The following is a 17,792-nucleotide window of genomic DNA, read 5'->3' as shown; positions in this document are numbered from 1 at the left end:
ACTCAACTCACCATAATATCATTATTTAACCATGCAGGCCTTCCCATCATTTGCCACTTGAGAAATACAGTCTAGACCTGTACTTTCACCAAATAGCTTGTTGCAGTCGGTGCTGACTAACCTGCTCTCTTGCGACCCCCCTCGCCTCGGGCTAGCTCCCATGCAGCCAAGCTAATTGCCTGCGAATTAGCAAGGCCTAATGTGACGTTGTAAAGGGCAGTGCTACCGCAATGGCCTTTGGCCTTTGGCTGAACACCACATGTCACAGACAATCACCTGATATGAATCAGCGCTGGGCCATTATTCTGGCTCCAGTCCTCCCCTGCTCGCTCTGTGGGAGATCTGCGACTGAGCACAGCGGAGGTCGGTGCACAGTGTCAAGTGTACTTGCGTATGTGGAGGAAGGCTGTTGTTATTGGCTGCTGGGAGTCATTATTTGGCCGAAGCTGCACTGAGGCTCCTGAGCTTGTGTCGGATGAGCACAACTGAAATTTCACCGATGTACTGAGCTTGTTGTTATTCAGCTTGGAGACAATCTGTGGAAGATCTGTGGAAAACACAGTGTGTATGTCTGTACATCTTCAGTGTGCAGTGCCTGTGTATATGTATGGCTCTGTGTTTATGTGTGTGCAGGGATGTGTGTGCACTGTACAGCTGCTTACTTGTGTCTGTGCTTGTGTGTGTGTCTGTGTGAATGTGCTTTTGTCTGTATTTTCCACAGTCATTTTAAAAGAGTCTGATAGTGGAGACTGGGAAAATGCCACAGCCGACTGTTTGTTTTATTGAGTCTCACCTCTGACTTTGTTGATCCTCTCGTCACTAAGTAACCCATACAGAACTGTTACATGTACCCCAGCATTCCCAGTGTACATGTCATGTTATCTGCTGTCCAGATGTGTGTGTGTGTCTCAAGGTCAAAGCCTTCCTCTTGACAACATGATAGAAATCAATTCACAATATAGATTGCATGTAATTCAAATTAAACCTTTACTGTAAAATCTAATGTTTTTATACTTTGCTATCAAAGCTCATATCTAAAATCTTAAAATCCCAATTTCAGTGATTAAAATGGGAAAAAAAATAGCAGAATCCAGATTTACCGTAGCGTCTTGGCACAGTGTTTCATTGTCTTAAAACCTCAATAAAAGGAAATCCAGAGTTTTAGAATATTTGATACCAAAAAAAAATAATGTGCTGTCACAGTCACATTGGAAACCGAAGTAATGGTGCACCTTATTATTGAAGGTAGAAAATACACTGATTGTTGTCCACAATTTACAATGTCACAGTCAACAGGAAAACCTCTTAGGTGAGCCAAAACATATTATAGAATAATAATGTTTATCATGATCAAAATACTTTTTCTTTCATACAGAACTAATGTTTTATAGACAAAGATTTATAGCCGTGGTCATTCGGTGTGCAACAAATATTGTTTACTTGATGCATATGATGACATTTCTTTGTGAGGCAATGCACACCAGAGGCACCCTCCACCACATATTTAATGTAAACCATTGGGATCGTTTGAAGAACAATTTAGATTATCAGGAAAGTGTCTTTTTTTTTTAGGCTCCCTCCATACACTCATATACAAACACACACACACACAGCACACACACACACATGCAGCTATTAATTATACTTGTATGTGTAACACTGCAAGAGTTTTTAATTACATACTAATCACTAATAGCAGTCTCAGTATTAAATTCTTAATTAAAAGTGAGGAGTTTCTCTTGCTATCTCCTCGAGGATTTGGCACCCATCCAGCTCCGCGGTTCCCTCTCTAACCAGCCAGGCCTGTAGCACTCTCCATATGGCTAATAATAGGCTTAAGGCTGGTTTCCGTAGCACTCTGGAATGCAACAATTATACCACAGAATGAGCTTATTTGCTAGTTCCTGGGTTTGAATCCCACAAAGAGACATGGGCCTGTCTTTTGTCAGATCATAAATAACATCAGACTGTTTCCTAGAACAAAAGAAGAAATGTTTTTCTGGGTTGACAAAAGTAGGAGATTTGCTCAAGTATATGAGGTGATTTTGTGTCAATGAAGCCTGTGTGTTGGTAGGCCAGCCAGATGAAACGGACACTGGCATCAATAGTTGATGTATTTTGACCTGAAGATTAGTCTGAACCAAAACAGAGTTTGTCTTTGATAGTTAGTTGTGGTGATGGTCCAATTAAAATTTTTAGGTTTTTAAAAATCTGGAAATATTGAATTAATGTAAACAAAAAAATGTAATCTGAAGTAACAACTATTTTCAGCTGTTTTTTTTTCAATTTATCTCATTTGTCATCTGGACATTAACACTGTAAAATGAAACATGCACAGTATTATTGGTTGTACCCTTTTTGTACCACCTTGTTATTTCAGATAATCTTTGACTATTTCTCTGTGACTTTAGTGCATCCACAGTAAAATGATGTAATCTGAAACAGTCTAGTTACTTTGCTGAACCGTTGAACCTCCAAAGTTCACAATTCATGTTAATTTTCATATTTTTTAGATTCTGTAGTTACCCAACTGTGGGTAACTCTCAGGTTGTGTCTGAGCTGGTTTTTACTATAGTTTTAGACTGGCTTCATCTTTTGACAATAAAACTGCCCAAAATGCAGTTTCAGTAGTCATGAACTGTCCACGCTCTCAAACAACTCACCGCAGCTCACTGTTGTTAATTTAACTTAAGTTTAATCAAATAAGAGCAGGAATAGAAAAAGGAGGCTGTCAAACATTGTTGGGATGCTGAGTACAACCAGGGCACTCCTTCCTGCTTGTCCTCCTTCCTCCTTCCTTGCTCACTCGCCTCCTCTCCCGGAAAGCCGCTGACACTGCTGACAAAAGCTGTCACTTCACCGCAGTGCTCTGCTCGACACAACCAGCAACAGGAAGTGTGCCACCCCGACCTCTCGCTGCTGTGCAGCCTAGTTTGGTCTCTGTGTTATTTTTGAAACACTGTTAAAATAACAGCTGAAAGGATTTGTCTTTCTAAATCAGTTATGAGATTAGAAATCCTACTGATGTGACTACGGGAGGAGGGTAGCTAGTAGAGTAAGTCTAATGTTTGGCAGACAATGGCACCACTAACGAAGCTTCCTTTACTCGGTAATAAATAAATTCCATTTCCTAAAGCTGCTTCACAAATAAAAGCCTCCTGTTGGTTAGTTGGATGAAAGTTTTTAATGTGAAATGTTCAATTTGCACCAGTAGCAATTCAACACAGTGCCGATAAGGATATAAAGTGATCAGTGCAAAGTAAAATACAGCTTAGATGTGCTCCAAACTACAGTGATTCAGTTAGAGGCTACAAAAGTACTGAGAGCTGAACACAGAAAGACTTTTAAAAAGCTTTCTCTCTTGGGCAGCTCAGAGGTAGAGTGGGTCATCCATCAATTGGAAGACTGGCAAACGTCTGCATTTCGAAGTGTCCTTGGGCAAGACACTGAACCCCAACTTGCTCCTGAAGCATAGCTTCAGTCTGTGAATGCTTGTGAAAGAATAGTCTCCTCCAACTTAGATTCCTCCTGTATGAATGAGGTGAATGAGGATGTGATGTAAAAGCGCTTTGAGTTGTCAAACTGACTAGAGAGGTGCTATACAAATACAGACCATTCACCATTTCCCATCTTCAGTCACCAGCAGGGACACGTGATAATCTGCACAAGACGCAGCTTGTTTGAGGGTGGTCATGCCACCAGGCAGGACCACAGCGGTGCTACTTGGCGTGGGTATCCCCTGCTGTGAGGACGCAGTGTGTTCATAGCCGGCACAATAGTTACAGCAGGCCGTCCCATGGAAGCGCAACACTAGACACATGTAACCTGCAATAAGGGCTTGCAGGTAAACATTGCTCAGCATTGATTTAGCTCATTTAGGACACATTCTGCTGTAGCAGGGCCTGTCGGTTGGAATGATACACTGAATCTGAGTATACTCTTATTGTTTTGTAGCTTCCTATTGGATCCCCAGAGACAGTAGCAACCTTACTCGCACCTTGTCTGAGATGTCTTTGTGCCAGTCACATGCACACGCTCACGCATACACACCCTCACTCATTCCCTTTCTTTCCCATCACATGCAGACACACAAACATATGTGCACACCCACACACATGTATACACACACACATACACGTAAGCAGTTATTGGTAGACTGTTGCTGCAAAACATGCATGCAAATAGACACACACATTTACACAGAAGAACAGGTGTGTGCAGAACTGCTCACATGCACATATGCACACACACCTGCATACATACACACTTATGTGCAGGTGCATACACAGGCAAAACTGAGTGAACTCTGAAATATACACAGCTGCTCGCACACGCACACATACAGGCACATACACCAGTGTATAAACACACACTGCACAGTCACACATACACACACACACACACACACACACACACACACACACCTCTCATCTTATAGATGACTTGTGTGAAGTACTTCAGTGAGGGAGTGAAGAGGGCGGGGGAAGGGTCCATCAAATGAAATGAATATGTATTAGATGGGGTTTGAAGTAGTGACTTGTATTCAACCCTGCATTCTCACGGAGCGTCTGTCACTCCGTCACCATCAGGATATAATAAGGCATCTCAATGATGCTCAGAACCCAGGAGACTTTAACATCTAAGACACCTGTCCGTATGTGTGCGTACCCCCACACTCCCTCCGCCAGCCGACTCCAGCTCTTTATTTCTTTGTGCCTCTTGCACCCACCCTCCTCCCAGCTTCTTCTCCTCTGCCTTACCTCCAAACTTTACCACATTTTACCCTCTCTTTATGCACTATATGGGTTCAGCTGAAAGTTAATAAAATCTCCTCTGTCTCTCTTCTCTCTAAATATCCCCTCTTGCTATATCTTCCTACCTTTTTTCTCTCTCCCGCTCTCTCCGTTTCTCTATCTATTGTTCTGTCTGTGTGCGCACAAGGACTACCTCTCTGACACCACAATACATTCATCCTGAAGGGCACAGGAGAGACTCTCCTGAATACTTCCGTGTGGGTGTGCATTTGTGTGTGCACATCAAACTCTGTAGGCCCTCCATAGGTTAATACCCTGGCCAGCAAACCTCTCACCCTTTGACCTCAGTCTCCCTACAGACACAGTAAAGCAGGGGTTTCCGTGGGATTTACACAACCACGGACATGAAGGGTTCCTTTCTTAGCTTGCAAAGTGGAGACTTCCAGCCTTTCTGTAACAGCTTGTCAAGCCACATTAGTGAATTTATTTATTTTTGAACAAAAACTTACAGATCAACGTTTTTCCAGCCTCTGAGGCTCATTGGTCTCCAAAACCATAATGTTTCAGTATGTCAGATTTCACACAGCAGTGCACCGACATTTGTTTGAATTTGTTTCTTTCATTTTTACATTTGTTTTCAGCAGTCCTGTTATTTATTCCTTTCATGTGTTAAAATGTGGACTTTTTAGTGCTATCTTAACCTTGTCAATAGAACAGACGTTGATACCTCAGGTCTTGTGTTGTACTTGCCTGTCTTCATGTTCCATGTCTTCTAATCTCTAAAATAAAAGCCAAAATCTATACTTAATTAATGGCTGGGTAGAGTAGCTGGTTTAAAACAAGGAGAGTAGACACTAAAGTATTGATATTTGTACTTGCCTGTACTAGTATAGTAAACTGAGAATAATTTCAGTTCAGTTTAAAGTGTGTTTCTACCCACCTCTTTTATGCACATTTTCAATTTGCAAATTTAAAAAAGTATTCTGAAATATTTTACGGTTGGCTTAGGTGGACAAGATTGATAAAAATGTGACAAAGTGCAATGGAAAACAAAAATGAAAAATTGCTGCATTCGAAAACATCAGATCTGTATGGAGACTGTAATGTTCCTCAAATTAATACAAACACAAATGCCTTATTTCCACCAGGTTTTCTGTATTGCTTTCATTTGTTTAAGGTTTGACTGGTGCTGCTTGAATGACACCATAATGGCACCCAAACCCAAATTAAAGCACCACCCCTCACTTAAACTGCATGGAGTATTTCCAGTAGGTGACAACACATTTGACAGGGACAATCTCCCATTGTGTGCTACATCTATTAACCTCTTAAACTCAATTTGCCCGTCTGTGTCCAGGGTTAGGGCTCTGCTTTTTTTCTTACCCTAGCTCCTAACCTTCATAACAGAAGAATTGTATGGCCGAAATGCAACAACGTCGGGCAGGTGGAGTTTTAGAGGTTAAAGGGCAACTCTGTACAATGTGTGGACCTGATTCTCCGCACACTGTCCTGAGTTCACAGGAAAACAAGGAGTTTGAATTTTGTCCCCCGTCACTTACATTCAGATTTCTCAGAAAAGGGATCTCTTCGCAGCTGGTATGGACAGTAGGAATGATTACAGGGCCCAATGATGCTTTCAGTGTACATATGGGCACGTCAGTTGTTTAGGGAGCAGGGCAGCGCTAACTCCGTTCAACTGTGTCAGTAACAATTAAGATGAAATAAAAGTACTCATTGAAACATTTATAGTGAAGAATTCACATAAAAGGAAATGCTCTAAGTGGGTTAATGGAGCTCAACCTGGAACCTTTGCTTCGCTTTGCTTTTTCATCCAAGAACCAGATATACATATTACACCTAACGATTCAACTGGGAGGTTTTCATGCCCATATAAGTGCTGGACTGTTCCACCTACAGTGTGACTCACCTCCATTGTATGTGCAGAAACTGAATTGTACTGTTACTTCTGGAAACTAGACACCTGAAAATACTTCCTCCCATTATGCCAGTTGGGCCGTACTGTTTGTTTCCAGTGGACCCAACTTCGCCAACCATCCATTTCCGTGTAATCAGCATTGATTTGTTTAAGTGGTGTTGTTGCCTCGCTTGTGAAACGTCACTTTTCAAGACTGTTTAATTCAGTTTAGAGGAAATGCCATCTCACGTTGCCCCTTTGTATTTAACTCAGCTGCCATGACCCAAATCTCCCAAACCTAACCGCTTATGTAACAGCAGTCTTCTCCGTGTGACCTGTTTCCTCGGCATGTCTACACACACACACACACACACACAAACACACGCAGGAAGGTTCCTGCCTGTGGCCAGAATATCCTTCTGGCTCCTTTTAACCTGCACCTTACCTCATCTGCATAAACATACGCATGCACTTACTTTAACCTCTTAAACCATTTCTGTCAACCTTCAAACTTGTCACTTGTCTTTAATCACTTTTTCTGACGGACCCACACACACATAAACACACACATATGCACACATTTAGACTCCTTTCCTCTGTGTCTCCTCTCCACCCAAAAGCATGTTTCCAAAACCCGACTTTTTGTCACACATCACATTATATCACATTGCATTTTGTCAAAAAGTCATCCATGCTTATCAAGCTTGCCTTACATAACTAACCTCTTCGAGACCAGGATGCTGCACCCAACTTTAAGCAGCAGCAGCAGCAGCAGCAGCAGCAGCACCCGCTACCACATGCACACGTAAACAGTACTTACTGTTCATACTACACATGCATACACAAAGCCTCATATCTAATAATAACTGTGTAAAAACGGTTGTTTGACCTCATTTTTCTGTGACATAGCTCTTAATCTTCGGTCTCTAAAATTAAAGTTAAATCAGGAGGCACCATGGGAACTGCACACGAACAACAAATTGTAAAATGAATGTATGCAGGTGCACTTCAGTCTGCATGCATATGTAGGCGCATACACATTCTTGAACAAAACAAATATCCATCTCTGACTCTCTCTCTCTCTCTCTCTCTCTTTTTCTCTCTAATGCTGCAACTTATGTAATATGTGGTAATAAAACTTATTTTCAAGTTTCTATGCCTCTGTGGCCGAAGGCATCATGTTTTCGGCTTGTCCATCTATCCTCAACTCGGATGCGATTCCTTCAAAGTCTGCACTACATATATTATATGAGTGTGGACAAACATGGATGTAAACTGCAACTTGATCGGTCGGCAGAGCCATTCAACTGTGAATCAGTAATTCTAATTGTTAGTTAATTGGATAATTATTAAATAATTACTGTTTCATCATTAATTTGGACTGCATAGTTGTGCATTACAATATGATTTCACAACAATATGACTCCATTGAAACATAAAGAATAATGTGATTTTATTATTGAACCATATAGTATCTTAAATCTTACGTTTTTCTAAAACGTCATCATTAAACTCATTTTCTATTTTTAAAATCATACTTTCTTTACAGTCATGAATGTAAGAATATTAAAACTGATTTAAAGTAATTTTTTATTTTTTGGTCCCACCTTGAAATACAGTTTTTCTTCAAAGTGTGAACCAGATATGCACAGCAGAGGTTCATAGAAGAGGGTACTTCAGAGCTGAAGAGGTCAAGGGTGGGGTTATGCTCAAAACGAACGGATCCATGTGTTGTCCGACCACGTTGGAAATCAGAAGTGTGTAGTTGTGTTGAAATGCCATAAAGAAAGGTAGAGCCTCTACGCTGCAAAACAGACATTTCTGGGAGACATTCATAGTGTTGCACTCGGTTGTTGACATGCAAAGTGACAGAAATAGTTGTGTCAAAAAGGAAACGCTAGGGAGAGAAGATGTAACCCTAGCTGCTTTCTCACCTCTACAAAGCTGGCCAATCACTGCATGAAGTGGGTGTGAATGTTAGATTGTTGTTTTCAGGAAGTAACAGAAATAGATACAGTACTTTATTAATCCCAGAGGGACATTGCAGTGTTACAGCAGCAACTTAACACAGAACATACATAAAAAATATATAACATAACATTAAGTAGGTGACAAACAAATACAATGAAAAGGCCAGGTTAATGTTATCGCTATCCTGATCCTCCCCATAAATGATAAACCGATGCTGCAAAGGTGTGGTGGAAGGGGGTTTCCAAAGATATGCGACCATCTGACAAGCACTTCTTCTGAAGCATATTGGCAGCTTCAAGGTTTGCATACAAAAATTGGTTGCGTATGAAAAACATGAACACACAGACATTGCTCAGTTAGTCTGGTCTGCTAAAGAGGGAAAACACTGATTTACTGACTTTAGAGGTGGTTGAGACATTCTCCTGCAGTGGAAACTGCGAGTATTTATGTTGCGTATGTCATTTTCCCATGCCATAGTTAGTGAGCTGAGCCCGTAGTCTTCTTCAGTGGCCTTCTTACATATCACACAAACATGCAGACACACTCACACACGCCGTCTATGACCGTGTGATCCATCAGCTACTGGGCAGGAATGGCATGGCCCCAGCCCGGCCCAATATGCTCATTAATCAGACAGGGCGAGGAGTGGGTGGAAGGAGGACGCGGCAGTGAATCTCATTATCTTACTTCACAGCACTGCTAATCAGTACATTTATTGATGATGACTATTCCCATTCAGTGAGAGGAGATTACTGTTTCCATAACATGTAGGAAAGAAGGCATTTGTACTTATGTATCCACATGTACAATATGTGCACACAAGCAGATTTAGAGCAACGCTTTCCTGGTTGGAAAGATAGTCTCCCTTCTCACTATGCAATTATGCACACACACACACACACACACACACAGGTACACAGCAGTTTCCAGCTTGACAATGTATGTCCTTGCAGCTTTCTGAGCGACAGTTTTTCACTGTATGTCCAGTTTCCTTTCATCGACAAGTAAAAATAAGATATTTAATGTCATTGACCTTTTTAAGAGTTAAGTGTATGTGTGCATATGTGCATATATTGTATATGGACTTCATGCTACAAAGGCTCCCTGCAGTACATACTAGAAAAGACATTTTTATAATGATCTTGATAGAATTTTAATCGCTTAGGATAATATATAGGCTGGGCGATGTTGACAAAATCCAATTTAACTATGTTTTTGACCAAAGAACCTGAAATCAGCATGTATTGATGTAATGCGGAGGCTATTTTGTGGGTGACAATTGGAGCTTAAAGAAGATAATGACAGGGAGAATTTGAGAAAGAACATCAGACAGAGGAATTCATTGTTTATTTCATTCAAAGACACCAGCGAGAGCAGGCAAATACAAATATGATCTAAATAATGATATTATGATATCCACAATCCCTGGTGATATTTTACAGTCCATGTCGGAATATTTCAACAACCATTGGATGAAAGTCTGTCATGAAAGTTTGTAGACATTCGTGGTTCCAAGAGGATAAAACCTCCTGATCCCCAGACTGCGTCTTTACCACCACCAGCTGGTCAAAGTTTTCACGTATACATTCAAATATCTCGACATCAGCTTGATAGATTGCCATGATTGCCTTGGGTATAGACGTTCAAAGTACCCAGACCATGAATTCTTATAACTTCAGTGATCCCTGAGGTTTCCTCTAGTGCCACCACAAGATAATTTTTTTCCACATTTTGATTATATTGCATTGATATTTTGCACAGCTCCAATTGCCATATACACTACAGTAATGAAAATAAACAATGCTTAAACACGTATGGAACAGCAGGACTTTAATGAATTCAGCAAAATAGAGTGCCATTAAGGTTGCAAGCCATAAACAACACACTGTACATTTAAATATCCACTACATATAGCATTTAGCTAATTGTAATAGGAAAGGAAAACCAGCTTCTTGTGCCCCAAACCGTCCACGAAATAATACTTAATACTATTCATTTAATATAGGGGGCAGCATATGATTCCAAACAATGGGGATAACTTTTACCAAACTTAATGACGTGAACAAATTTTGGTCGATTAGAGATCTTGAACGTCAGCAATGGTAACTTTTTCGGTATGCCGCCCAGCCCCAACAGAGAACACACATTCCTGAAACTAAAAAGTGCCAGAGTGTGCAAAGTCTGAAATACACAGAGTTGTGCAGACATTGCAAGTAGTGCACAGGTGTGCAAAAACTGCTTGGGTAATAAAAAAATAGTGTGTAAATAAACAAACAGTAGGTATAGGTTAGCAAAGTTAGACGTGCTGGCTGCTGAAGTGACGGGCGGACTTGGTGTTAATGATCCAGCGCCTCCTCCCACAGGAAGGTTTTTGGAACAGATGGTTGCCTTTGTGTGCTGAGCTTGTGGCAGTCCTCCTTGCCGTTTTCATCACCCGACTGTCACGCGTTTCCTTGATGGACGGCCGCAAACCAGCCAGTGACCCGCTAAGTAGAGCAGCTGAAAACTGCCGGAGCTCTTCTCCAGGAGGAGCAGGGTGAGGCAGAGGTGGACCAGGCTGTTATGGTATGCTAGAAAGAGAGGGAAAGAGAGAGAGAGAGAGAGAGAGAGAGAGAGAGAGAAGGGGTTTTTTGTAGGGGAAACAAAGTCAGTGTTGAGCAGTGAGAGCTCAGGAGAAAGAGCAGAGAAATACCTCCCATCCCTCTGTCTTCTCCCCTCCTCCTCCCCAGTGGTATTAATTAGCAGCAGCAGATGAGTGGAGAATGCGAGCCTGAAGGGAGAACAGGTTCATGTCAGGTTAGCCTACACTGCTATAAACCCCCCCCCCCCCCCCCCATCTCTCTCACTCACTCACTTTCTGTCTCCCTCTACTCTAACACACGCATGCACAAACAATAGGAGGTGTTGCCAACTGTGGAAATGTCCGTTTCCACTCATTATGGCCAAAACCACAAAATTGTTATATGCTTCGAAAATAGTGGATTTGTCATGAAGCTGACTTTAACACCCTATTTTAGCTTTAACGTGCCCTCTTGACATATTCATATTCATATTCAAAATGACATTCAAGCCCAGAGCACCACAGACCCCCCCTTTGTCAAATTGTTGCGCCAGCCTTCTCCTGTCTTGCCCCCTGCAACCTCATTCAACCGTCAGTCTCAGGTGTGTCTGACGGAACGGATTCGCTTCAGCTCACTGTGTAACTGTGACCCAAAGTGTCTTTTTTTTTTTTTTTTACTCTGACACAGTAGACAGTGGAGGGACTGCTCCACTTTGAAGTACCTTTACTAATGACAAGACAGAGCTCCAGAGCCACACTTCTATCTAGCTAACATCAGCTTTAGAAGATGCTGCAGGATGAGAGTGGTAGGATGACTAAAGCGTCTGAGTTGTTGCAATGGTTTTATGTGCTGTTCAATCAAATAGATTTTCTGGAATTGTTAAGAAGGCCGAAAAAAGTAAACATAGATTCCCTCATATCCCGTTAATTGTGGGACCCATCAGATTTATTGTGTGGCCAGTCTGGGGGTGTCCTGACCTCCAAGCTGTGAACCATTGGTCTAAAGGACAGAATAACCAATCATCTCTGGAAAATTGCAGAGAAGTGCTTTTGCAGTGAATCCTATACAGGGACCAGGATCAGTCAATTGTATAATGCAATCACTGTAAATGTAATTAACTTATTTGAAAACGTGGATTTAGTGTTAAGTTATTCTTCCCCTTTTCTTCCCCTTCCTCTCTTGGTTTCTCTCTGTCTGTCTCTCCCTGCAGAATTCTATACGACACAACCTGTCCTTGAACAAGTGTTTTCTCAAAGTGCCTCGCTCCAAAGACGACCCTGGAAAAGTAAGTATTTCATGAACAATTTAATGCGACTGAAAAGCTCAGCTTGAATTAAGGTGCGACACACAATGAAAATGCAAGCCTATTTCAGCAAGCTTACAAATAAGGCCAAGGCGATGCCGATTACCTTTCACGTGTTAGTCGCCCTTGTGCCGCATATGTGCAGGCACTTGTGCATAAGTGTACCCAAAGACATCCATAGTCACTCTCTTTCTTTGTTGCACATACACACACAGCATGTCTGCACTTAAAAGCAATTTGTAGCTCCATAACCAGCTGAATGCCTAATGCCGCTTTCTCTGTTTTCTGCAGCTCTTCCGATATTGATTCTGCCAAGTAATAATGTGGTACAGGGAGTAATGAATAATAAGTATATGTAGGTACACTCTTTCAGATGCAAGGCCGTTCACGCATCTGTTATGCTTTATTAGGCCCTGTTTCACTCTCTCTCTAACACACACAAACACAATCAGGGGAAGCTTTAGATATGTTTCACCACTGCTACCACTGTGGTTAGGAAGCAGAGTTACCACGGCCACCTCAGCAACACCGGTTTGATAACAATTTGTCAAGTTCTTGTTTGTGCTGAATCGAAGGAATTGCTCAAACGGGGAAAGTATATAATTACAGTTGATCACTGAAGCTTGCCCTTACAAGAATTTTTAATAAAAGCTGTAAATGTCTGCATTTCAACTCATCACAGGGTTATCGTGAGAAGCAATCCACCACTTTTACTGAAACTGACAAGCGAAAACTTTTCATTGAGCTCTCAAAACTCTGCACATTTTGTTATTTTTTTTTTGAGGGGGGAGTGTGGTGGGGTGGAGGAGGGAGATTCTCCTGGCAGAGGGGATTTTGGAGCCATTGAAAAATGAATTAGGGGGAAGAAGGTTTAAATAATGCAAACAAAATCCTTGAGCTTTAGTCGAGGCCTATAGTCTGCAAAGACACAAAGAGAGCGGCTCCCCCCTGATTAGCCTGACTTGGACCTGACCAGCACCTTAATTCACACCGTGGATCGAAGTGGTCGATAGCTCGGCATGAGGGGAGGTCATGAGTGTGTAGAGAAGTTGAATGTGCAAGCACTGTTTGAAGCCATAGAGAGAAGGGAGAAGCTAAATCATGCATGTGCTAACGTTAATTGGCTGTGTACTGTTCAGTGATGTGGGACTGAGAGACAGGGGGAGGAGAAGAGGCAAGGATGGGGGAGGTGGTGTGGGCTGTGTGGTGGTGGTGGGAGAGTGGGGGTAGATGTTGAGAGAAGAGCCGTGTATGTACATGTGTGTGTTGCCTAGATGAACCTCCTGAATTCAGTCTGCAGCTTTGGACCTCCTTGGGAGAGAAGAAAAATGAAAAAATCAGACTGGGAGGAAATCAAGGACCTAAAAGCAATTGATTTCCTCCTTTCTCATTGTATGTGTTTATTTTGGAGGCTACTGCGTTTTAACGTTGTGTATCAAAAGCATTGCAGTGGATTTTCTGGGGAAAGGAAGCAGAAGCATGTGCCACAAGAAAACTAAACCAGAAGAAAACTGACTGGATACAGAGCTGGAATAACAACAAATATACTGGTTTTATCTGATGCAAGGGAGATCCATCTACTGCGTTTATTTTCCGGTTTAGTGACATTTGTCCCCCTATTAGAGGGACTGAAAACAGCCTCAGTGAGAAGAAATGAGACAAAAGAGACTTAATAGTGTCCAGATCAGAAACAAATGGAAATTTAGTAAAGAATGGGATGGATATTACTCTTGCACACACAATAATTGACATATTGTGAAGGAGATAGATAAGCTGAGATAACAATATGATATATGTGTTCAAATCTACCACCGCAAAGAAGGGTGTGTCATTATGTGCCAGCACTGCTAAGTCGCTATTTACAGTGACAGTTTAATGGTTGAATACAAATATCGGGGAGTTCATATTAATAAATGATGATAATGATGAAATTTAACACTGTCCAGGTTGTCAATAGCATTTCCTCTTTTATGTTGATCAGAACAGGATTAACAAGTTCATCAAAAAAACAAAATCAAGTGGTTTGTCTGCTTGTGTTGGGCAGTAATACATCGGAGTAGTAGTTACTCGTAGCAGGGATGCTCTGTTACTTAGGCACTGTGAGGGTCAGCTTGTTTGCTGTCTTACCAGGAGTTAGATGCAGGGCTGATATCAGTTTCACCTCTGTGCGTTCAGTGGTGTAGGAATTTGAGGTGTGCGGAAGTGGTTAGCCTCTACCAAAAGATGAAAAATGCATCTCCCGGCTTGCTGACACCGGCGACTGGTGAACCAACATCAATCAGCTTTTGTTAACGCGGTTTGTTCAGAATTTGAAGGTTTGCGAAGCCTTCATCGTCACTGTGAGGAACACTGGAGAGCTGCCACTGTACGTGCAGCCCCGAGGCCTAGATTACGCTAGCTGTTGATGGTCAGTAAATACCCTCGAAACATAGCCTGGCTGTTTAAACCATAACGTCTTGTTATTTCTACATGGATTAATACAAAAAATGTGATATGCGGCAGAGGAGGCTTTATGCAATTATGCAGCTAGTTACTTTAACTAGTGATGTAATAACTTTCTCAATGAGTAATATGCTCCAAAGATTTAAAGGGTCTTTTGTGCCCACAGCGATGGAACTTTTGCATGATGGTTTGTTTATGACACAAATTATTAGGTTTTGTTTTATATGTTTTCTATTGTTTAATTTTTACGGTTTTATGTCATATTTATAACCTCTTTTATTGGTTTATGGTTGGTTGGTTGGTTGCCTGTTTAGCCATTCTTGGTCTAAATACATAGTTTTTATGTCTCTGCACTGGCGACAGCCGTGGCCGTCTACTTGGACTCAGGGATAAACAGATTAGATTTCCGTGGTCAAAGATCGGGGGCGTCCTAGTAGCTCACCAGGTAGAGTGCGAATCATACAAGCTGAGTCCTTATCAGGTTTGAATCTGTCCAGGGCTCTTTGCTGCATGTTTTCTCTGCTGCCAGGTCCAAGATGAGTGTGAAGCATCAACATTGGCGCAACATCTATATTTGAAGCATTGTCTGCTGTCACGTCTACAACTTTACGTTCTGTCACAATTATTGGCCAAGTTTGTGAATGCATACAAGAATCTCTCAGTGAACCTACACACTAATATACATACAGCAGTGTTGTGAGTCCAGTCTAGTTTGTAAGTGATTTGGACCCCAAAGTACTCGTGTGAGTTCACCCTCTTCATTTCCTCTCCCTGCATGATAGTCAGGACAAGCTGTTCTTCCAGTTGTCCAACACAAGCTCATTGGTTGTGCTCATATTGAGCTTCAGGTGATTGTTGTTGCTCCATGTGATGAAGCTCTCTATCAGTCCTCTGTTCCCCTCTGTAAAAATAATCCCTGCATGAAGACAGCAAGTTTCTCACTGGAAAAATATTCAATGGAAAATACACATCAGTGTGTTGATATCTTCAATTTCTCCAAAAAGTACACTTAATACCTTTTTATTAAATTCCTTCAAAGTCTTCACTACGTATATTATATGAGCCTGATCAGACATTGATGTAAATTTGACTGGTCGGAGGCGGTAATTCCAGTTTGATTAATGGATGACTGTCTCCTGAGCTTCCCTCATATCTTCTTGGAATATGTTATAGTTGTGGCAGTATGTCTTTCACATGTTGCCTGCTGTGTGACCTGACTGTCTAACTTGTATCTCTCTCACTATTTGTCACTATTTTGCATGGATGACCAAATTAGTTCACCCTCTGGAGATTAATAAAAGTTACAGAAAGGGGTGGGAAGCAACTAGTTACATTTACCCAAGCATCATATTTAAAGGCTTTTTTATTTCATAATTACCAGTTGCCTTCCACACCTGTTTCATGTCAAAAACCTGAGTTTATCTCCTTATTTATCTTCTCTCATTTAGTTAATCTACTCACAATTCAACTCACAGATCTAGCACAACCGGAACCACCTACCACAATATAATCCAGTATTTCCAACACATTTAAAAAATTTTTAAGATGTGGCAATAACTGGGTCATGTGTACACGAGGATCATTTTTGTAGTTATTTTACAGCTAATACTAGTGAAAATTGACTTCAGTACTTTTACTTGTAATGGAATCTTTTCAATTTCTTTTTCCCCTGTGGTGATGCTATTTTTGTTTAAAGTGATTATTTGAGGACATTTCCACCACTGACTCGCTATTAAAGAAAGATAAAACAAGGTAAATCTACAGAGCAATCAAAAGCACTGCAGAAATCACAAACACAAGGCCTAACTTTGTTTTATTGGGGTCACTCTTCAGGGTTCCTACTGGGCCATAGACACCAATCCTAAAGAGGACACAGTACCCAGCAGGCCAAAGAAGAGACCGCGCTCTGGAGAAAGGGTAAGTACCCTCACCATGCCTTATAAATGTCTCCATTAAACCCTAGAACTCGTTGTTTTAAAAACCTTATAATGTGGTGGGACACCACTCAGTTAATATTTAACTGACTTCAGTGCAGACATCTTCTAAGCAAGACTCATTATGTATGTTTTTATCAACCTCTCCTCCTTTTTTAGTTCACAAATTCTTAAACAAATATTTCATTTATACCAGTTCTACTGTCACCAAAGTGGGAAAAGCCATGACAATGTGAGCACTGCCGACAGTGTGAGCAAATGCCCATGATGTAGCAATGCGAGAAGGCACGTGAGCAGAAAAACAAGAGACGGAGAAAAGCTGCTCCACAGACCTGAGATGCTACAGAAATGTTTGTGTGTCAACAGATTTCCAATCTTTTTCCTTTTTCCACGCTACAATAATGCTAGGATAGACCAGCAGGCAAACAAGGTGCCTTAAAAGCAAAAAATAAAAAAAATCTACAGGCATGCTAGCAACTCTGTTAGGCTGTACTAAGGCACAGTGATGGCAGATTTCAACCAAATTTCTTGACAAATCCATCCAAAGGTTGTTGAGACCATTCACCAAAAAACGTTTAGAGCCATGCTGCTGGGCAGAGCAGTGTTAAAGGAGACTGTAGTTAACATGGAATAATGCAAATGAACTGACAATATAAAACACATACAGCTGATATTTTATTCCCTTTTGTGTCATCTTTGTGATTCAGCGGTACGCATTTTAATCAGTAGCACTCAATGTGCTCCAGCAGTGTTTGATGACAAATGTTGGGTTATTTCTAGGCACATGGTGCACTTGTATCGCAGTGAAAAAGGTTCTGGGAATATAGGCCAGGTTAGTGATACCAAGTGGAAAGTAAAAATGATCTGGTGACAATAGAAAATATGGTTTATGGGATGCATCATCCTCACAGG

The 17,792-nt window shown here is 41.3% G+C and overlaps 1 protein-coding gene across 1 annotated transcript in view; it reads left to right on the top strand.

Moving 5' to 3' along the window:
• The window catches only part of LOC139209297 (forkhead box protein J3-like), a 57,677-nt gene that overhangs the window by 18,167 nt on the left and 21,718 nt on the right, over nucleotides 1-17,792 (top strand). The window contains exons 4-5 of the mRNA XM_070838945.1: nucleotides 12,412-12,486; nucleotides 16,780-16,863. Coding sequence (XP_070695046.1) covers nucleotides 12,412-12,486; nucleotides 16,780-16,863 — 159 coding nt within the window. The remainder of the gene's footprint in view (nucleotides 1-12,411; nucleotides 12,487-16,779; nucleotides 16,864-17,792) is intronic.

Source organism: Pempheris klunzingeri, chromosome 11, assembly GCF_042242105.1.
Source record: "Pempheris klunzingeri isolate RE-2024b chromosome 11, fPemKlu1.hap1, whole genome shotgun sequence".
Taxonomy (NCBI): domain Eukaryota; kingdom Metazoa; phylum Chordata; class Actinopteri; order Acropomatiformes; family Pempheridae; genus Pempheris; species Pempheris klunzingeri.
The sequence above is the reverse complement of the archived record's forward strand: the minus strand, read 5'-3'. Positions and strand labels throughout refer to the sequence as shown.